Source organism: Myotis lucifugus, unplaced genomic scaffold (genome assembly GCF_000147115.1).
Source record: "Myotis lucifugus unplaced genomic scaffold, Myoluc2.0 scaffold_2, whole genome shotgun sequence".
In the NCBI taxonomy this organism is placed as follows: domain Eukaryota; kingdom Metazoa; phylum Chordata; class Mammalia; order Chiroptera; family Vespertilionidae; genus Myotis; species Myotis lucifugus.
In genome coordinates, this window is record NW_005871050.1 from 21474366 (window position 1) to 21497709 (window position 23344).

The following is a 23344-nucleotide window of genomic DNA, read 5'->3' on the forward strand; positions in this document are numbered from 1 at the left end:
TACTTGTCCCCTCTTATCTGTGGGGGATATGTTCCAAGACTCTAAGTAGATGCCTGAAATTATAGATAGTAGCAAACTCTATATGTTCTACACTTTTTCCTATATATACACGTCTTTTTACTTAAAGTAAGCACTTTACAGCCTCTCTTTGGCATATTTGAATTGCCAGCATCATCACTCTTGTGCTTTGGGTGTAATATTAAGTAAAATAAGGGTTACTTGAACACAAACACTGTGATACCTTGACAGTTAGTTGATCTGATAACCGAGACAGTGACTAAGTGACTAATGTGTAGGAGTGTATACTGTGTGCATATGCTCTACAAAGGAATGATTCAGGTCCTGGGCTGGACAAAGCAAGAAAGCACAAGATTTTATCATAATATAAAACGTATTGCCCTAACTGGTTTTATGGATAGAGCGTGGTGGATAGAGCGTCGGCCTGCAGACTCAAGGGTCCCAGGTTCGATTCCAGTCAAGGGCATGTACCTTGGTTGAGGGCACATCCCCAGTAAAGGGTGTGCAGGAGGCAGCTGATAGATGTTTCTCTCTCATCGATGTTTCTAACTACCCCTCTCCTTTCCTCTCTGTAAAGAATCAATAAAAAAATATTTTTAAAAAAACCTATTAATTGTTTATTTCTGGAAATTTCCATGTAATGCTTTTGGACCACGGTTGACTACATGTAAGTAAAACTACAGAATGTGAAACTGCGGATAAGGGGCAACAACTTCACTTCTACCTCTCTAATGATAATTTCAGACTCTAAGTAACTTTTTCAAAGTGACAACAGTAGGAAACTTAATTATAAAATCTTAAGATAGAAGAAACCCTGAAAAATATCCTAGTTCAACTTCCTATTCAAAGAAGAAAATTTTTATATGACCTCCAGCACTGGGGTGATTCCTCTCCTAGAAAGAGGTCTTCATCAATAAAGACCATTTTTACTGAAGCCAAATCTGCTTTTTTTATGTAGCTTTTATTATTTATCTTGCTCTCATCTTTTGGAACCATATGAGCATAAAAATCCTTCAATAGTTTGAAGGTATATCATGCCCTCACCCACTTCTTCTTAATTTCATTTTCTCATTACAAGGTCACAAAGGCACTGAGACCTGGGTCTATAGACTCAGTGTCTTAAGGGGGTGTTAATAGAGTCTGAAATGCACAGAAATGGAATTCCTTTGAACAAAGCCATAGTTCTAAGAGTGTCTATCAACTAGGATTATGTGTAGCACTAGCAAGTGTACAATAACTGTTAACTAGTATTATCATTGTAGAGTTTGGAGAAATTACTTTTGTATATGCAAGAGGTTATTTTCTTAGTTATGCTACTCTATGTGTCTCTAGAGCCATATCAAATCAGGAAGCACAAAGCAGTATTTGGTTTAAGTGGCACAAAAACCAGTCCAACTAGCTGGGAAAATGGAGCCCTTGATATCAGAGATCTAAGTGAGGATGGATATTAGTCCTTTGTGGCTCTAAATTAGGTAAAATTTTGTGCTTCACTTTTCTTCATCTCTAAAGTAAAATAAAATAAAATAAAATTAAGTTCTCCCTGCATGTTGGTTACAAGGATTAAATGAGATAATAGGCAAAGAGTAAGTGCTGATGGGGATCAGAGTATGCCACCCCACAATAGGCCACTTTGGCATAAGAATTATTTTTAGCTTAAACCAATTGAGAAACAGCAGATATTACAAAAGCTCTCTACTCTCCCCCATTCTGTTTAAAGGCAAGGTACATATATCCTTTTGTGAAAGTGTCTCTCCCTCAATACCAGGAAGAAAAGAATGACTCAATCTCTGGAGACACACTTATCACCCAGACACCACACATGATTGAGCTTGCATAACAAACCTTTATCTTCTGGTTATTTCCCCATATATTTACTCTCCCGCAATTTACCACCCCTTAAAACCCAAATCCCTTTTCCTTTGTCTTGTCACTTCTCCACTATTTATTGCTCTTTTTTAAAATGGCATATCAGCCCCTGGGTCTGTTTCTTTGGGTCTTTACTTCATTTTATGAAGGTCCTGGTATATATATATCCTGTTATTTTGTCTTTGGCTCTGGCACTGAATTTAAGAATGTAGAGGACAGCCCTAACCGGTTTGGCTCAGTGGATAGAGCGTCGGCCTGCGGACTTAAGGGTCCCGGGTTCGATTCCGGTCAAGGGCATGTACCTTGGTTGCGGGCACATCCCCAGTAGGAGATGTGCAAGAGGCAGCTGATTGATGTTTCTCTCTCTCTCATTGATGTTTCTAACTCTCTCTCCCTTTCCCTTCTTCTCTGTAAAATATCAATAAAATATATATTTTTTAAAAAAGAATGTAGAGGACAGTTTTCTCTCTCATACAGTGTTTAATTAAAGTTAGCTATTATTATTATTATTATCATCACCTTCCTTACTATCAGGGCTTGGCATTATACAAGCATATAGTTAGCTGTTAATTATTATTTAACTGAGACAGTGTTGCCTATCTACCTTTAGTGAAATAACCTTTGCAGGTAGAACTGGAATGTTAACTAAAATTACATTATAAATCTGTTTTGTGAATTTATAGAAGAGTTAAAGCAGTAATTAATTTGCAGAAGTTGTATGTCCCTAAGGAACAAAGAAGAACAATAAAGGGCAAAGAATAACTAGAGATAGTAGACTCTAGAGATAAAACAAGAACCAGGACCTCTGGACTGTATTCTTAATATATGTCACTATAATTTTCTGTAAATATACTGAGTACCATTCTTCCTTTTTATATTTAAAATTAAAAATTACCTGGAAAAGCCCTGGATGGTGTGACTCAGTTGATTGGAGCATTGTCCCATATACTGAAAGGTTGCAGGTTCTATTCCCAGTCAGGACACATACCTAGATTGGGGTTTTGATCCACTGTATGGGAACATATGGAAGGCAACCAATTGATGTAATCTCTCTCTCTCTCTCTCTCTCTCTAAATACTCACATCCTCGGGTGAGGATTAAAAAAAATAATGGAAAATCATTTTTTTTCTTAGTGTAAAAAGCTTGCAGTGAAATAATTGTGTATATTGGAAGAGGGAAAGAAAATATTGGGAGAAGACATCTGAACCAAAAAGTAAAGATTCACAGGTCTAGATGTATGTGGCTAGGAAATCCCAAGTATCCTATCTAATAAAATGGTAACATGCAAATTAACCATCACTCCGTCACAAAAGATGGTGGCACCCATAGACACAAGATGGTGGCGCCCAGTCCTCTCAGCCCCGCCAGAGTCCCCCAGTCCCGGGGGGCGGGGGGGGGGGCTGCTGAGAGCGGGCAGCGTGAGCAGCCTGGCAGAATGCTTGCTTCGTCGCCGTGGTAATGAGGCAAACATTCCACCCTGGCTGCAGAGGGCCTCTGGGCAGTGGGCACAGAGAGGCGGGGGGCAGGGAACGTTTGTGTCATCGCCCTGGCGACGAGGCAAGCATTCCGCGCCCGGTCGTGGATGGGCCTCTGGCCAGGCCAGAGTGTGGATGGGCCTCTGGGGCATGGAGAGCCTCTGGGCAGTGGGCGCAGAGCAGCCAGGCCCCACAGAGAGCTACTGGCACATGGATTTGTGTGCAGGGCTACTAGTCTAATCTCATAAATGGATTTACAAGAGGTAAGGAGACCTTCATTTATTCATTTAAAAAAAGCCAGAGACAGGGGTAAATGTTTGGTGTATACAAGTACACAAGACAAATAAGGTCACTGCTTAGTCTATCACAGATGTTTTTTGTGTGGAGGGCTGAGGACAAGAATTAAGGTATCAGTAAAGAAACTCTAAATCAGGCCTATAGCATGTGTAAACCCTGGGTAGACAAGGATAAGTAAAAAAGGAAAACAAAATCAAAAGTTGTTTGTTATATAGAAGCATTTTGTGAAGGGAGCAGGGTCAAGCATTGCTTTTCAACCTTTAAATAACAAAACATGCCATAGTTATGGAGGCATATGTTCCTAATTTTCACAAGGAACGTAAGTACAATAAAGACTGGAGCAAATACAGCACCATGTGATATCTCGAGGGATTATAGCTTTGGCAGCACCAGGTAACAACATCCAAAACAGGTAAGCAGCATGCTCATGGAAGGCACTCATGGTGAAATGGCAGAGCATCAGTAGAGACCACAAAGCCTGGTGGAAGATTGTGGATGCCCAACAGACATGGCGGTACTCAGCGGATGCCCAGCAAATGATGAGGTATACCCAGTGGCACAAGATGGATGCCCAGTGGCAAATGATGGATAACCAAGAGATACAGTGAATGGTGGCAGGTAATGGTGGATACATCTGTGCTTGATGAAAGCCCAGAACAGTTGCAGCAGTGCATGATGCAAACGGGTTTATTCATGATCACATGGGAGACAAGTCCTGGGGTTGTGTATTTTTCTAGAGGACTGGAGTAACTTTGTAAAAACATAGGGTTAATAAGCTAGTGACTTTAGCATGTCAATATCAAGGTTGTCTCTTCTGTGCACACAAGCTGTGAGACCTTTTAAGGACAATGTAGGTAATATCAGTGAGTAAGGCAGAAAGGTTGCAAAAAAAGGAGGGGGGAGTGGTAGAAAACATAGCAAAGATGGAACCTACACACTTTAAAAGATATTCAAGTTATAAAGTTTAAAAATCATTGGCTAGGCTAAAACAAAACTCACCTGCAGGCAGAAGTCAAATAAAGAGCTGCCAGGTCCTGACCTCTGGTTTAGGTGAACACTAAGTATCAATGCCCTAGAGCTTAATATGTCATTTATTTAGGAATTTACACAAATTTACATATTTACACAAATAAGAAAATTATTTTATTTTGAGAATAAACTCTAGGTATATCAATTTTGGAGATGTTTTATATATGCGAGAAGATTGCCTTCTGCTATTTGTTAAATAATTCAAAGAAATCAGAGATTCTTTTCGTCACATGTTAATTTCTGAAAACTATAAGCTTTTCCAGAATATTTAGGATAACCTGGAGTCCATTAAATGACTTTTGATGGAACCCCGAAAATGCTCATGTTGACAGTGGTAAATATGAGGGTGGGGCTATAATTTCTCTATATATTCCCAGATACCCTATTCTCAAATGTATTTCTGGAGCTTGAGTTGGACAATGTTTATTTTTCACTCAAAGGTGTACATCTCTAGTAAAAGGGAGTTAGTTTAAGGAATTCTGCGAAAGAAATGAAGATAAAATGGAGGAAGACTTAGCTTATAAGCATATATTCCATTTTAATGAAATAATTAAATTCAAAAGAACATTCACCATCATATATATTAATCTTGTAAAATATATAGGCAGCTAATTTTAGCAGCTCTATGCTTTGAGTACAGTTCTTCTTGGAAAAAAGTGTTCTAAGTGACATGTAACATGAAACAGTGATTAAGAATGAGATGACAGTGACAGGCAGGGGATAAGAGGATAAAGGCACCAGAGGAAGCTTTTGAGGGTGAAGATATGTTGCTTATCTTGATTGTGGTAATGGTTTCAGGGGTGTTTACATATATCAGTGCGTAACTTTAAATGTGTGTCATTTTTTGCATGTTAATTATACAATAAAAATGAAGAAAAGAAAAAAAGAAGAGGGCATTGGTGTTTGTTTGGCCTGTGTTTAATGGTTGGGTATATCACTAATAAATTCTGAAGCCTTAAATACATTACTTAACTTCTCTAAACATTTGTTTCTTCATCTTCAAAATATGAAAATAATCATGTCTATTGTTTTATGAGGATTGAATGAGTTAATGAGCTAATACACACAAAATTCTTCACAGAATACCTGGAAAATAGTATGTTTTCAATTAATGATAGCTTTTTATGAATGTGAAGATGAAATGCAGTGATTGTACTCTAGTGCCTTACAGAGTTACTAGACAACAATTTTAGTTCTTTCTACTTCCAAATCCTTTTAAATTCTCATGAATATACGTAAGCAGTTGGTTAATATCATTCATACATAAACAATCATATGATATGTTTTTATAACAACTAATCCTTTTATAACTTCCACAGGAGTTTTAGCTACCAGACTTATTTCTAATAATAGATTTCTTGACTCAAGCGAACAGAGGAACAAACCCAAATACACTTACCTTCTTAAAGAATCCACATTGACTATTTAGGTAATTATTGCACACACTCCTACTTTAGGAAGATAAGCAAAATATTATAGAGAATTTTAAAAATCTTAAAAAGAATTATTTGATGTTTACTTGCTTTATTCTATTAATATGGTTGTATATAATTTGTGTGGGTTTTGATTTCTGAAAAGTATTTCCTCTAAATAAAAATAAAGGCCATTAAATAGATAATGTATTCCCTTAACAAATAACTTAGAATTCACTTTTATACAGATTATTGACCGCATAGACTTCAAATAAATTATAAATATGTTCTTGTCTGGAAAGAAATCATGGCTATCAGAAGGAATATTTGAGTTGGTATAGTTCTACATTGTTGGTAGCACACATCTACTCATTTGTAGGAATCTTGTCAAGGTGACAGGAAAATAGGAAAGGCAAGGACAACTGGTTTTCTAATACATGCTAATGGAAATGTTAAGGCTGGGTATAATTTACTGATAAATTCTAAAATGATGACTGCAAATTGAAATTACAGAATATAAAATTATTCTGTTGCAATTTAACTAGACAAATTTTAACTATTTAATATCAATAAATTGGTGATTTTAAGCAGGTGAGGAAAAACAAATTTCTGCTGGTGAACATAAATATTGAGAGATTTTTTTAACTAGGCAATTTTTTTTAGTGTCATCACTATGGACTATCAAATTGAGTTTGTAGTCAGGCACTATCTTTTTAAACAATATATTTTTATCGATTTTTTATAGAGAGAGGAAATGAGAAGAATAGAAAGAAACATCAATGATGAGAGGGACTCATAGATTGGCTGCCTCCTGCACGCCCCCTACTGGGGATTGAGCCTGCAACCCGTGCATGTGCCCTGACCAGGATTGAGCCAGTGATCTCTTGGTTCAAGGGTTGACATTCAACCACTGAGGCACACCAGCCAGGCTAGTTCAATTGTTTTCAATTTTCTATGACCTTAAGGATAAACGTAGTCCTCACTGAAGTATCTAATTTCTAAAATAGTATCAATTTTGTATAGCTATCCACTTTCTGCAACCTACATTTATGTTTTATACCTTAAATACTATATGTGTTATTATATACATTTATATTTTATATATGTTATTCTTTTTTTAAATTTACTTTATTGATTTTTTTACAGAGAGAAAGGGAGAAGGATAGAAAGTCAGAAACATCGATGAGAGAGAAACATCGATCAGCTGCCTCCTGCACACCCCCTACTGGGGATGTGCCCGCAACCAAGGCACACGCCCTTGACTGGAATCGAACCTGGGACCCTTCAGTCCACAGGCCGACGCTCTATCCACTAAGCCAAACTGGTCAGGGCTGTTATTCTTCACTAGTGAGATCAAGGTCACCCAAGAGATGGGTAGTTCTAGGTCCTACTGTGAAATAAGTCTAAATGCTTCAAAATTTATGTATGCCTTACATATACATTTTAAAATTAAACTTTTAATTTTGAGATAACTATATTTTCACATGCAGTTAGGTGTAAGAAATAATACATGGAGATCAGAAGTGTCCTTTACCCAGTTTTTTCCAATGGTAACATATTAAACTATAGTAAAATATCACAACCAGGATATTGACATTGACCTAATTAAAATATAGAACATTTCCATCACTGCATGGATTCCTCTTGTTCCCCCTTTTATAACCAAATCCACTTCCCTCCCCTGGCACCCCAATCTTAAACCTTGAAAACCATTAATATGTTCTCCATTTATATAATTTGTTCAAGTGAAGAATGTTATATATAATGGAAGCCTATAGCATGTGATCTTTTGGGATTGGCATTTTTCCCTCAGAATAATTCTCTGGAGAATCATCTAGGGCAGTGGTTCTCAACCTTGGCTGCACATTAGAATCACCTGGGAATCTTTTTAAAATCCTGATTTCTGGGCCTCATCTTCCGAAAATTCTGTTTCTTTGTTACTAATGTTGTGGCCCCACCCCATAACAAAGAAACAGAATTTCCGGAGGTTGGGGCCCAGAAATCAGGATTTTAAAAAGATTCCCAGGTGATTCTAATGTGCAGCCAAGGTTGAGAACCACTGATCTAGGGTATTATGTGAATCAATAGCCATTTTTTTTATTGCTTAGCAGTATTCCATGGCACTGATATATCAGTTTGTTTAGCCATTTACCCATTGAATGTGGTCTTCTGCTTGGGGCTATTATGAATGAAGCTGCTATAAACATCAGTGTACAGGTTTATGTGTATACGTATGTAATTAAGTTAAAAGGTTATTCGGCTGGGTCCTAATCCAATGTAACTGGTGCCCTTAAGAGGAGATCTCGATACAGACAGTAGAAGAAAAGACCTGGTGAGGACACAGCTATAAGGAAGCCATCTGCAAGCCAAGAAGAGAGGCCTCAGTAGAAACCAACTCTGCTAATTCCTTGTCCTCCAACTTCTAACCTCCACAACTATGAGAAAATAAATTCCTGTTATTTTAGCCACCCAGTTTATGGTACTTTGCTATAGCAGCCCTAGCAAACTATTATAGGAATAACTAACATTTTTAGGAGGATGAGTCTTCCAATCTATGAATACAGTGTCTCCTGATTTACTTGGGTCTTTGATTTCTATCATCACACTTTGTAATGTTAGGTGTACAAATACAGTACATGTTTTATTATATTAAGACCTGAGTATTTTATTTTATTTTGAGCAATTGTAAGTGACACTGAATTTTAATTTAGCTTTCACGTGGTCATTGTTAATCTAAAAATGTGATTGACTTCTGTGTGTTGATCTTGTATCATGCAATCTTGCTAAAATAATTTATCAGTCCTAGCTTTTAAAATTTTGCCATTCTGAGAGATAAAAAATGATATCATAGTGTCATTTATCTTGTATTTCTCATATAATTAAAATTAAGCAGTTATATATTTGACTGTATATGTAAATGTGTACACAATTTAAATATTCACAAATGTTTTAAAATACTAGTATATAAAATTCACAAATTGCCTACTCATATCTTTAGCGCATTTTAAAAATTTTTGTGTTGTATTTTTCCTTAGTTTTAAAAAACTCTTTATATATTAGAGATATTAGCTCTTTACCTATAATATATGTTGCAAATATTCTTAATGAATTTATTTATTTTTGAACTTGGTTTTTGGTATTTTTGCCATGTATTTTTGTAATTATTATTTCAATGCCAAAGATGTCAATCTTTTACTTTATTACATCTGAATTTTGAGTCATTGTTAAAAATCCTTTCCATAAAGCTAGGTTATAGATGAATTAACCTTTCTTTTCCTTTGATATTTGTGTGGTTTTATTTTTTAAATTAGATCTATGATCCATTTAGAGATTTTGTATTTGGTATATGGTAAAATCTAATTTCATCTTTTATAAAATGACTATATAGTTGATGGCCAACATTTCCCAGTGATTTGAAATGACACTTTTATCATATATTAAATATCCATTTGTACTTGAATCTATTTCAGATTTTTTATCCTACTCTCTGGTTTTTCTGTGTATGGTCCAATGATCCACTCTTTTAATTATACTTTCTAATATGTTTCAATATCTCATAGGGTTAGTCCCCTTTCATAACTTTTATGTTTCAACCTATTCTTGCATGTTTAATTTTCCAAATTAACTTTAATAGCAACACATCTAACTCCATAAAACATCTTGTAAGCTAAATGTCCAACATACTTAAATATATGACCTAAAACTGTAAAACTTCTAGAAGAAATAATAGGGGAGCCCTAGTCAGGTTGGCTCAGTGGATAGAATGTCGGCCTGTGGACTGAATGTTCCCAGATTCTACTCCAGTCAAGGGCACATGTCTGTGCTGCAGGCTCGATCCCCAATAGGGGGCATGCAGGAGGCAGCCAGTTAATGATTCTCTCTCATCATTGATGTTTCTATCTCTCTCTCCCTTCTCCCTTCCTCTCTGAAATCAATAAAAATATATTAATACAATGATGATGATGATAATAATAATAATAGAAAATCTTTATGGCTCTGGTCTTGGCAATGATTTCATGGATATGACACAAAAATAGTGGGACTATATCAAAGTAACCAAAAAGCTTCTACAGAGCAAAGGAAGCCATCAACAGAGCAAAAAGGCAATGGGAGAAAATATTTGCAAACCATATATATGATAAAGGGTTAATCTCCAAAATAATAAGTCATATAACTCATTAAAAAACAAGAATAACCTAATTTTAAAATGGGCAATGCACTTAAATAGACATTTCTGCAAAGATGATATACAAATGGCCAATAAGCATAGAAAAAGGTGTACAACATCACTAATCATCAGAGAAATATACATCAAAATCACAATGAGATAACACCTCACACTTGTCAGGGTGGCTACCATCAATAAATGAACAAACAACATGTGTTGGCGTGGATATGGAAAAAGGGCACCCTTGTACTCTGTGGGTGGGAATATAGTATGGTGATGCTGCGATGGAAAATAGTATGGAACGTCTTCAAAAATTAAAAGTAAAACTATCATATGATCCAGCAATCTCACTTCTGTGTATCTATCCAAAAGAATTGAAATAAGAATCTTGAAGAGATATTAGCAAGTCTATGTTCCTTGCAGCACTATTCACAAAAACCAAGATGTGGAAACTCCCTAAATGTCCATAGACAGATGAATATAATATAAATCACATATGCTGAGTATGATGTGTTAAAATCTCACAGTAGTAGAATATATCCACATAAATGTATCCTCCCATGTTCTTCAGTTTTGCTTTATAAGGTCATGCTGTGTTTTGGGGGCTTAGATATTCTTAATTGCTATAGTTTTGTTGTTAATTGATTTTTTTAAATCACAAATAAGTATTAATTTTTGTTATTGTTTTTAAAAAGCATCCTTCTTTTTGACTCTTACTGCTCTTTCCACCTGAAATTTACATATCAAGATCACAATTACTGTTTTCCTATTGTATCCACTTGCTTGATGTACTTTTGTCCATATCTTTATTTTTAGCCATTATGAATCACTGTTTTAAGAGTTCTTCCTATATATAGAACATAGTTGGATCTTTTTATTGTAAGCCAAATTGAAAATATTTTATTTTTCAGAGTGACTTAGATTCACTCAAATTTATTGCTATTACTGATATTGCCATTACTGTTTTCAACTGTCATATTACATCATGTTATAATGTTGAGAACATATTTTATTATGTTTCTTCCTCTGCTCGTTTTCTTTTTAAATAAATCTTTATTGTTGAAAGTATTACATATGTCCTTTTTCCCCATTGCCTCTTCCCCCCCCCAAGCCTTCACCACCCTACTGTCTGTGTCTATGTGTATGCATATAAGCATATGAGTTCATTGGTTGATCTCTTCCCCCCCCACACCCTCCCCTGCCTTTCCTCTGAGGTTTGACAGTCTGTTTCATGTTTCTATGTCTCTGGGTCTATTTTTGTTCATCAGTTTATGTTGTTCATTAGATTCCACATATGAGTGAGACCATGTGATATTTATCTTTCTTGGACTGGCTTATTTCACTTAGCATAATGCTCTCTTGGTCCATCCATGCTATTGCAAATGGTAAGAGTTCTTTATTTTTTATAGCTGTATAGTATTCCATTGTATAGATGTACCATAGCTTTTTAATCTATTCATCTGCTGATGGGCACTTAGGTTGTTTCCAAATCTTAGCTATTGTAAATTGTGCTGCTATGAACATAGGGGTGCATACATTCTTTCTGATGGGTGTTTCTGAATTCTTGGGATATAGTCCTAGAAGTGGAATCACTGGATCAAATGGGAGTCTCATTTTTTAAATTTTTCAGGAAACTCCAAACTGTTTTCCAGAGGCTGCACTAGTCTCATACCCACCTCCTGGCTTCTCCAGCCAAGGGTGCACTGCTTCAGCTGCAGTCCCTGCAACTTACACCTCCCTGGCTGCTGGGTCTTTGGCCCCTCAGTGAGTTTCTGAGTGTGTGCCTCTCCAGCCAAGGTCATGCTGCTTCAACAGAAGACCCCAGACTCCAACTGCCGCCCCCCAGCTTCCGGCTCCTGGGCCCTCAAGTGAAGCCTCACTGGCCAGAGTCCTACTGCCTCACCTGCAGACTCTGGGATGCCTTCCCCCCATTCAGGGCTCTGGGACCCTTGCAGTGATTCACAGAGTGACACCACCCCATCAAGAGTCAAGCCACACCAGCCAGAGCCACACTACCCCAGCTACAGCCCCGGGATCTTCACCACCCAGGCCGTGGATTCTGGGATCCCACAGTGAGCTGCATGCCAGTGAGACTGCAGGAAACACTTGCCACAAGAGCTGGAACTATGAGCACATCCACAACAGCTTGCACAATGAGGCCGGGGGTGAGTCACATTGTCAGACAACCTGTGAGGAGACTTCATTCACGAATGAGCAACTAACATTCAAGATCCAATTACCTCAGGAGAACCCAAATAACTCAAGAGAGACTGCCCCACTGGGTCCCACAAATCACTGACTACATATGACCACCCCCAAAAGAACCTGGGTGGAATAACAATTGGATCTAAGACATAGAAACTATTATAATGGGACAGCAAAACTGGGGAGACAAAGAAACAATCCCCGAAGGAAAGAAAAAGAGGACTCACCAGAAAAGGAATTAAATGAAATGGAGGCAAGTAATTTGTCAGAGAAAGAATTCAGAGTAATGGTTATAAGGATGCTCAAACTTCTGGATGACAAATACACACAACTCAATGAGAATTATAAGAAGCTGAATGAGACTGTCACCATGAATAAGAATCAAGAGGAAATGAAGAATGACATAACTTCAATAAAGAACACAATGGAATGTTTCAACAGTAGACTAGAACAGCGGTCACCAACTGGTGGTCTGCAGACCACTGGTGGTCCGTGAGGTCCGAAAGGCTGGTGACCACTGGACTAGAAGAAGCTGAGGACCAAATCAGCAAATTAGAAGACAAAGTAGAAAAATAACACCCAAACAGAACAGCAACTAGAAAAAAAAATTAAATAACAGGAGGAGAGTCTAAGGGAGCTTTGGGACAACTTGAAACGAAAGAACATCCACATAATAGGGGTGCCAGAAGGACAGGAAGCTGAGCAAAGAATAGAAAACCTGTTTGAAGAAATAATTTTTTTGTCTTCTGTTAATTACATATCTTTTGATTTTAGGAAGATTTGTAATTTTGCTATAGTGGTTAACTTAATTTCATATTTAATTTATTTTTCATTTTCTCTTTATTTAAATTTTTTTCATCACCATTTATCCCCCTTATATTTTTTTTCCATCTCTAAATTTTATTTATATCATGTTTAATATTCTTAGACCCATGTTTTCTTATTAAATCTACTAGAGGCCCAGTGCATGAAAATCGTGTACAGGTAGGGTCCCTAAGCCTGTTTGGCGATCAGGGCTGATCAGGGCCTTCTGGCTGCCGACCGGGGCCTTCCTTCCCCAGCTGCTGGCTGCTGGATGGAGCCTTCCTTTGTTTCGCGCCACCCCCTGGTGGTCAGTGCACATCATAGCGAGAGATCGAACTCCCAGTCTCCTGGTCAAACTCCTGAGGGGACACTGCATATTAGCCAGATAGATAGATAGATAGATAGATAGATATAGAGATATAGATATAGATATAGATATAGATATAGATATAGATATAGATATAGATATAGATATATAGATATAGATATATAAATGATAGATAGATATCGATATAGATTACTTTCTGGTTTGTCAGTTTTTTTGATATTATTTAACTCCCACCTTTTGATTATTATACTTACTTTTTCCTATTTCCTTTTCTCTTCTCCCAATTTTTAATTACATTGTTTCTAATTTTATAGAGTACGTAACAAATAATATATATTATATAACAGTGGTATTCTACCTTTATAACACTTGTTTTGTCTTAGCTCTAAAATTAAATATATTAAATATTCATCATCAACCTTTTTGAAGTTTTCCCAATCATCTCTCTTTTGGATGAATCCATTCACTATTCAATTTTTTAAGAAGAGCGTATGGCTTCAGAATTCTCTAAGTTTAAAAAAATTAAAGTTTTAAAAGAAAAAAGGAAAAAAATAAAGTTTTTAATCTTGATGGCAAATTTGTTTGGATGTAAAATGTTTGTTTCAAACTTTGAGAATTTTTTCTATATTTTAATTTAAAGTTTAATTTAACTACAGTAAAATTCACCCTTTTAAAAATCTGCATAATAGAATTTATGGTTGTTCACATTTTGAGAAATCATATATATATCAGCATCACAATTAAGATATAGAAGAGTTCCATATTACCAAAGTAAATGCTCCTTTGGAGTCAGCCTTTAGGCTCTAGAAACTAATGGTCTGTTTTCTGTCTTTATACATTTGTTTGTTTGTTTTTAATATCTTTCAAAAACAATTCTATCTTTAAAAAAAATTTCTTTGCTGTTGCTTTGCTTCATTTTTTTTCTCACTGTGAAGCTAGTATAATTCTATCGTTCTTCTAAATTATTCCTTTTTTTTTTGCCTGAAATCCCTGAGGATTTTTCCTTTATATTTAAAATCTAATGTCTAAATATATCTCAGAGTTGACTGTTCCAGGTCAAATTTCTGGTACTGGATTGGCCCTATCAATATATAGATTCAGACTTTCTTTTATTTCTGAAAATCTTTCTTAAATTATAGTTTTAAATATTAATTTGTTCCATTTTTTTCCTTTTTAAGAATTCTCATTATATGCACAGTGGGTTTCTTTTTTCTGGTCTTTCTTCTCAAACACTTTCATTCTGACCCCTTTTACCTTTTCTTTATCTCACCTTCATTCTCTATTGTTTCATTTTGCTTTAATGTTTCTTATTCAGTTTTGATAGGAATTTATTGTTCTTCAGGTACTTTAATGTTCATTTCTGATGTGATTTTATTCTTTTTTCTTTTATTTTATTGTCTTGGGTTCATCAACTTTTGCTTGACCAATTTTTTGTCTGTTTCATTCTTAGTTTTTAGATTTCTACCTCAAGGTATTTTTTTCATACCTTCAAATGCCTGTTTGAGGAAATTTAATTTTGAAGTATTTTTTAATCATTTTCTTTTTCTTGGTTATTTTTTATTAGTGAAAAATTTTATCAAATGACTTTTTGAAATTCTTATGTTCTGCTTTTTTATTTTGATGAATTTTATTTATTTATTCAGTATATATTTATTGAGCACCTGCTTTGTCATTTTTTAAAATTGTTTATTTTTTTATTTAAATTTATTGTAGTTGCTTGGTATAGATTAAGTTTGGTTGCATCTTTGAATTGTATGAACATGGCTGGCAGTTTGTGGCTGGTTTCTAAGCTCAAGAGCACCCTCTTCTTTCCATATGACAAGTATGACAAGTATGGTTCTTTACTGGAGGACTTTTGGGATACAGTGGGGGCTGGAAGGGGGGGATGTTGATTGGTCCTTATAAGCTAACATCCTTGGTCATGTAGGGTGACAAATTTTCCCTCTTGCTTCTTTTCCCCTTCATTGTGCATTTTAAAAAAATATTCAACTCTCCCTTTCCTTTAATACCCTTTTAAATCTCCGAGTTCTTTTTCCAAAACTGCTTTCTTGTGTCTTAATGCACACTTGTAAGTCACTTCCCTAAAAGCTGAGCTTCCAGAAAAACTTGAGAATTTTCATACTTGAGGTTGAAGGAAACAAAGGTTTTGCCACTCCCAAAACTGTGCCTTTGGGGTTATTAAGAAATAAATGACTCAGAAAGAACCTTTGCCACCCTACCCCCTTACCCCCCATCCCCTGCTTTCTTGCCTAAGAAATCCAGTGCAAAGGCCTGCTTCAGGAAGGAAATCTTAGGATGTTTGCCTTAGCCTAACTGAATTTAGTATGGTAGATGGAAGGGGTCCAAGTAGGGACCTGGTAGCTAGATCACCCGCTGTGTCCCACTGAAGCAAGAGTTTGCCTTCCATGTGTGCTCTGCTCTTCCTTAACTATCTGCAAATTGCCCATTCTCGTTTTTGAAATCTGAGATCTCATTGCCCTCCTTTTCTCCTTTGTCCAAATGGCATATATATCCAATTTTGCCTCCCTGTCTTTGGAATTTCCATGGTTATGTGAATTCTCTCTGTGCATATATTACAATTTTTATTTCCTCCTGCTTATCTGTCATTGTTAATTTGATTATTAGCCCATCTAGAAGAATTTAGAAAGTTGGAGGAAAAGTATTTTATTTTTAGCCCCCAGAGGGTAAACTTTCTTTTCTGCATGATTTTGCATCAATCTTAAGCTCCCTGCTAACTTTCCTCCTCTCTCTCTCATGCAGCATTTCCTGGACTGCCCTTCCTCTACACACCAGCATGTGGTGGGAGCCTGACAGTTCATTGTCATCCCCTATTTATTTTTCTGCTTACAGATCACTTGGAATTTGTTTTTTCTCTAAATTTAGTGGTGGTATTGTTCTTGTTCTTTCCTGTTGGGTGCGGGTATGGATGTGTTATAAGATTTGGATGTAGGATAATGCATTTTTTGATCACCCATATATTCTTAAGGGACAAACTGGCAAAATGAAACAGATAGTAAAAGACAAAGTATTCCTTCTGTTGCACATTAATTCTAATAACCTTTTCTTACATAATTTTGGTGCCATGGAGTGGAAAAATGCTATTGAGCTGGTAAAATATGTAGGCTTTAAGGTTAATGTACCATTAAAACAATAAAGATAAGAAAAGCAGATTTTCAGAGAATACTATTTATAAAATGTCCATTAATATAATCTATTATCACTGTGTATTTAGAACAGAGTAAATAATTTTTATGTTTCATGAGAGATTATATTTTAGGATTTGAGAACTTAAGGTACACTTTCAGTATCATTCCTTCTAGTCCGATCCATTATACACTTCAGGGACTAGGAGTCTAGTTCATTCCTTTGTGAGATGAGCATATCAGCAATTAAATCCAAACTGGGTTCTCCAGTTTCCTAGTACAGACTCTTTTTTTTACTCTTATTTTTCTTTTTCTTTATTGATTAAGGTATTACATATGTGTCCTTATCCCTCCATTACCCACCCCCACTCATGCCCTCACCCCCCTGTTGTCTGTGTCCATTGGTTAGACTTATATGCATGCATACAAGTCCTTTGGTTGATCTTTCCCCCTTACCACCCTCCCCTACCTTCCCTCTGAGGTTTGACATTCTGATCGATGATTCTCTGTCTCTGGATCATCAATTTATGTTGTTCATTATATTCCATAAGTGAGTGAGATCATGTGATATTTATCTTTCTCTGACTGGCTTATTTCACTTAGCACAGATTCTTTGTAGTTTTGTAGAAGTGATTTTGGTTGATCATTATAAATATTAGCTAGATGCAAAATTATGGTTAAAATAAATAGGGCATAGAGATGGCAGAAAATAAAAATTAAAAACCTCCCTAAAACAAATTTATCAAAGCTCGGGGTGTGTGGAGGGATTGAGGGGGAAAAAAGAGAAAAAAAAAGAGAGAAAGAACTCATGGACATGAACAACAGTGTGGTTACTGTGAGGAGAGGGAGGGATGAGGGAGAATAGGACAGTAGAGGGGGATAAATGGTGATGGGAAAAATAAAATTAAAATAAATAAATAAAAATATCTCCTACATAACAATAAATAAATATATAAAAGTTTCATTGCCTGAATTTTATTGTGGTAATGTGACCTTGCATTTATACATTACTAATTAATGTTTTATCCCCTGTATCTTCGTAAAAACATAAACTGTAGACTCCATGAAGGATAGCTATTATTGAGAGCTTATTATGTGCCACTTTGTTTGCCAACATTAAAAAAGGTTACTTAAAATATGTTTATTTTTGATGTGAGCCTCTTTCACTTTCTTTGTATAAGAGATGGTACTATGTATATAAAACAGATTATAGGGGTGATGGTGTGTTTCTGACTCTGTCCCATTATAAGGCAACTGTCATTGTAGATAACACTGAACAATAGAGTATCTATCTATGATCTTAATATGTTATGAAATGTCTGTTTTGATTTTTGAAGACTGTTACTGATTTATTTAATAAATATTACATACACATCCAATTCCATCTGCCACACAATTTGTTTTTTCTTCACTTTTCAAATGATACGAGCAAAATAATTAACTTTATGAGTGTTTACTGTGATACCTGACACAAATTCATGACATAATCTGAGACTGAAAAACTAATAAAATTGTACTTACCATAAAGGATTGCCAGCAGAGAAGTTGGCATGACAAGTAGTCCCACTAGCATATCAGCAATGGCTAGGGACATTAAGAAGTAATTGGTGGCATTGTGCAATTTCTTTTCAAAGCGTACTGCCATGATGACGAGAATGTTGCCACCTATCGTCAGTATTATTATTATGACGATTATAAGTGCTGGCCAGTTTTGTACCCCGTCTGGAACTCCGACGCGTCCATCATCGGAGGCATTAAAAATGTCAGTTACTATGGCTGCTACTGGGCTCACAGAAATATCGCATTGCCAAACCAATAGGCCGATTAGGTGCACACTGAAAATTAAAAAAGAAAAAATCAGATACTTATTATATAAGGTGGGTGGGTCAAAAGTTGGTTTATAGTTGTGAATATGCAAAGCACAGAGTCTATTCTTGTATTATTATTTATTAATTATTGTATTATTTTCCATATGAACAACTGTAAACTTACTTTGCCCCACCCTATTTTGCTTAAGCACAATAAATGGCTTATACAAAACAATTGCTTTTCCTTCAATAGTAATCATCATCATCATTATCATATCTACTCTTTTAATTAAACCTCAGAATAGTTTCTATCCAAAGAATACTCTTTATTTAGTGCTTATTATGAGTTAGGCACTTAGCTTACTAAAGTATCCAATATAATAAAGAGCTAATATGCTAATTAGATCAAACAACCATCGGGACGACCTTCCAGACGAAGCCTGGGCTGCGAGGGCCGAGCCCCTTGCACAAATTTCATGCATCGGGCCTCTAGTATATCTATCATCTCATAAAACAACCTCATGAAGTCAGTACTAATTTATATCCATTATGTAGATGAGGAGACTGAGGTTCAGAGAGGTTAAGTAACTTTATCAAGGCAATATAGCCAGTAAGTGGCAGGGGAAGGGTCCATACTCAGGTTTCACTGATTTCAAAGCCTGTGTTGTAAATTTTTACTCTATGCAAATAATCTGAAACCATGGTATTGCTTCATTTGCTGTAATGATTTATTCAAATTACATTCATTAAGTGTCCTCTCAAAGTGTAAGTTCATAATGTGTCTAATAAAACATTTATTTTAATAAAATAGATAAGGCAAACAAGCATATTAAAATTTTCCTGCTTAAAATCAAGAGTTATCTGTGCATGACTGTCTTACATGTGTTTTATGTTCAGTGAGATATTTAATGAATATTAAGCAGCAATTAGACTATGTATAGTGTTTGATATTATTTTATGATTATAATATAATACCTATATGATTATTCATACATACATACATGCACATCATACTTTGCGAACCAAAACTGTAGCAGTCTGGAAAATTATTGGCATTATTTAAATGTAAGTAAAATATTATGATCATTTTATAGCACATTTAAAAATTATTTCTCTCTGCCCTAACCAGTTTGGCTCAGTGGATAGAGCGTCGGCCTGCGGACTGAAAAGTCCCAGGTTGGATTCCAGTCAAGGGCATGTAGCTTGGTTACGGGCACATCCCCAGTAGGAGGTGTGCAGGAGACAGCTGATCGATGTTTCTAACTCTCTATCCCTCTCCCTTCCTCTCTGTAAAAAATCAATAAAATATATTTTAAAAAAATAAAAAAATAAAAAAAATAAAAATTACTTCTCTAATATCTTGTTAAAATACTGTGTATTTTAAGATAATGAAGGAGTCAAAAATTTTTGACTATCATTTTACAAAGGATAGAAAACTAATACTTCAGACATCTAGCTTAAAAAACAAGCTTCTCATTAGTCAAAGGTAACATATTCTAAGCAACATGATGGGAAGAGACACACATAGTAATTTTTATCAGTACATTCAAATGTAGGCCATATTACTTTTCTGGAATATAAAAAAGAAGCTAAAATAATATGTGATTCAAATAATCTGTACCATAATTTATCTGATTAATATGAATAAAATTTATTGAAATAAAGGACCAAATAAATAAAAGCAAGATATTTGTTCTTAGTGTTGATTATCCTGTCACTGTATTTGTTGCATATGGCACGTGGCCAATGTCCTGGCTACATGACCTCAATAATTTTTGACCAGTCACTTAACCTCTTACAACATAAATTTCCTCATCTGTCCAAGAGGATGATCTCTATAACCTGATTATTGTGAAAATTAAATGATATGTGCAAAGCCCTGAAAATAGTACTCTGTGATAATAAGCCCTCAGTAAATGTTGGAGCTACCTTCTTCCTGCCTTCAAAGTTAAACAGAAGCATTTTATGGTAACTATACCCCAATTAACATATTTAAAAATTTTTCAAGAATTTAAGTCCTGATTTTATTTTAAAATAATACTTATTTATGCAGAACTAGATTCAGATAGTAATTTTAAATCCAGGGTCTTTTCTGGCCTATCTAATAAAAAACTTGTCCCTCTGGTATCAATTTTTTTTCTGCTTTAAATTATGTGGGGATCATTACAAATAGTACTACAAGACTTTATGTTCACAATAATCAACTGCATCTTCAATTGTCAGTTGCAGAACCACAGATAATATATTTATCCCTAAGCCTAGAGAATAAAGTCCTAATAGAATATGCAGTCCCACTTCACATTTTTGAAGGAAGTTGTGAAAACATCTAAATCCTTTCCATATTTCTCTAAAAACAGTGGAGGAATGCAGAATAAAGTTGCACATAACAAAAATGCACATAACATAAAAACTATGTTCAATTATGAATTTTATAATTTGAGTATCTTATAACTTTGGGGTAGAAAACCACTTCAAGTATAACTCTATTGGTCGGATGTACATAAATTTTATTAAAAAGCCCATGAAACAAATATTGAGTTAGTTCCCGGCTGGAGTGGCTCAGTGGTTGAGCATCGACCTATGAACCAGGAAGTCATGGTTTGATTCCTGGTCAGGGCACATGCCCAGGTTGCGGGCTCAATTCCCAGTGTGGGGCGTGCCGTGAGGCATGCAGGAGGCAGCTGATCAATGATTCTCTCTCATCATTGATGTTTCTATCTCTCCCCCTTCGTCTCTGAAACCAATAAAATATATTTTAAAAAATACTAAATTACTAAGGAAGCTTGTAGAATATAAATATATCTATTGTTAAAATAAATAAAGAAATCTATTGTGGATTATAAAATAAAGTAATGGTGCTGGAAAGATCCTGAAAGAGTATTTACTTTAGTTCCCTGGTTTCAATTCAATTTAATAAATTATTACTGAGTACTATTTATGGGAAAAGTATTATGAGTTTTATTGTAGTTCAATACTATTTTCTATAGTTTTGTAATAAAACTTGGCTGTATTATAATTAAATCTAACTTCAAATATTTGCATCCTCAGTGAAATATATAGTCTTTTTTACGAAAGAGGAGTAATTTAGGTCTTGCTTCTAAAGCTATATGAATTGCCATTAAGCCACAGAAGTCTCATAAAATATATGCTCGAAAATCACAAGTTCTTTGGAACCGTGCACATAATTTATTCATTGCTACTAAATGTTTAATGAAATATAATTTTACATGCATAGTAGCTAAACAAAATGATAATTTAATTTAAAAGTCTGAGTATATTTTAAACCTACTGAGTTTTTCTATGGCATATGACAATGAGCATTATTAGAAGAGATGAATGCTCCCTGTTTCTCTTAATAGGATGGAAAAAGGTGATATGAATTTCTTAATTTCATACCAGAATAATTCGGTACACTTTAAAGTAACCCTACATTCTGGTATATAGACCAATGACCAAATAGAGTTGACACAGGTGCATGAAACATTTGTCCTTTCATTTTCTTACACCTGACTCTGCTGATCTGTCTGATCTGACTCTGCTATCACTGTCTACCCTTTCCTTTTCCTGTCTGCTCTAGTTCTCTTGGAGCCACACATCCTTGAGACTATCATTACTACAATAAGCAGTGACATCCAAGATGAGCTATAATGATGCATATTGGAGATGATGTTCTTTATACCTAAACTGCTCTGTAAACTTTGTTCCTGAGTAAGCTTTTACAGGAATTATAGAGGAGACCGAGTAAAGCAAGGCGATTCAAGGCTTCTCCACTGTACCAGTTTATAGAGACCTGAATCTTTTTTTTTTCAATGCCCCATTCCTCAAAGAGTAGGTTTAGAAGAAACAAACCCTACATTTTGTTAAGTTAAAAAGAAGATATGACTGGGTTACATCTTGTTAAGAATTGCCCAGTATTTGAATTCAAATGTTTACTTATACCCTTTATGTTACATTTTATTAGTTTTAACTACTGGGTCATTGCATCAAGACTTCCAAAAATGGCATTGTTTTCCTCTGTCTAGCTACACCCCCAACCCCAACTCTCTGACTTCTGATGCATTCTTTTGCAACCTCAAATATTCTTTATAAAACCAGAGACTTATAAAGACATTTTATTTTCTTGGTTCAGTTCATGATGGAAGAAGGAGGAAAGTATCTTCTCATTTCTATGTTTTAACCATGGAGAAGGCAATCGTGGGCATTGGGATTGTTTTTGAATCTAAGGTATAATTACCATATTACTTGTTTGAATGCATGAGTGGTTGTGTTTAACTGGAGTTCAAATTACAGGGTTTTTCTCCATTTATTGCTTTTGAATAGGAAACACACAATTAGTCTATTGAAACAAAAGTCATTTATGAAGATTGAGGTAAATATGGCTGAATGATCATATAAAAGCCTGCCTAACATTTTTTTTGACAGCTACCATAAAAAAGTTATCTTTTGAAAAAAAAAAATAGCATACTTACAGGAACGAGTGCACCGCTTTCCTTAAGTTCACCATGATTGCTTCAGTGTTAAGCAACCAAAGTTTAAAATTGAGGAAAGGAAGTTTAGATTGGGTTCATAATACCGTCCTTTCTGGGGAGAGAAAAGAAAAAGAAAAAGAAAATTAGTTAAAGGTCCAAATAATTTACATAACAAATTAAATAAACTTAAATATACTTATTAAGGGATAAGAAACAATCAATACTAAATTTAGCAAATAGATCAGCATGTCATATCATATAAGTAGTAAAAATGGCAAAGAGAATAGATTTTTCATTATTTACCAATATACAACTATCATAG

General features: G+C 35.2%; 1 protein-coding gene across 1 annotated transcript in view; it reads right to left on the reverse strand.

Annotated features, from left to right (window-relative positions):
* The window catches only part of HTR2C (5-hydroxytryptamine receptor 2C), a 160855-nt gene extending 137798 nt beyond the window's left edge, over positions 1 to 23057 (reverse strand). Inside the window, exons 1-2 of the mRNA XM_023756722.1 lie at positions 23023 to 23057; positions 18267 to 18580 (exon numbers count right to left, since the gene is read on the reverse strand). Of these exons, the coding sequence (XP_023612490.1) occupies positions 18267 to 18580; positions 23023 to 23057 (349 nt within the window). The remainder of the gene's footprint in view (positions 1 to 18266; positions 18581 to 23022) is intronic.
* Between the last annotated feature and the right edge of the window lie 287 nt (positions 23058 to 23344).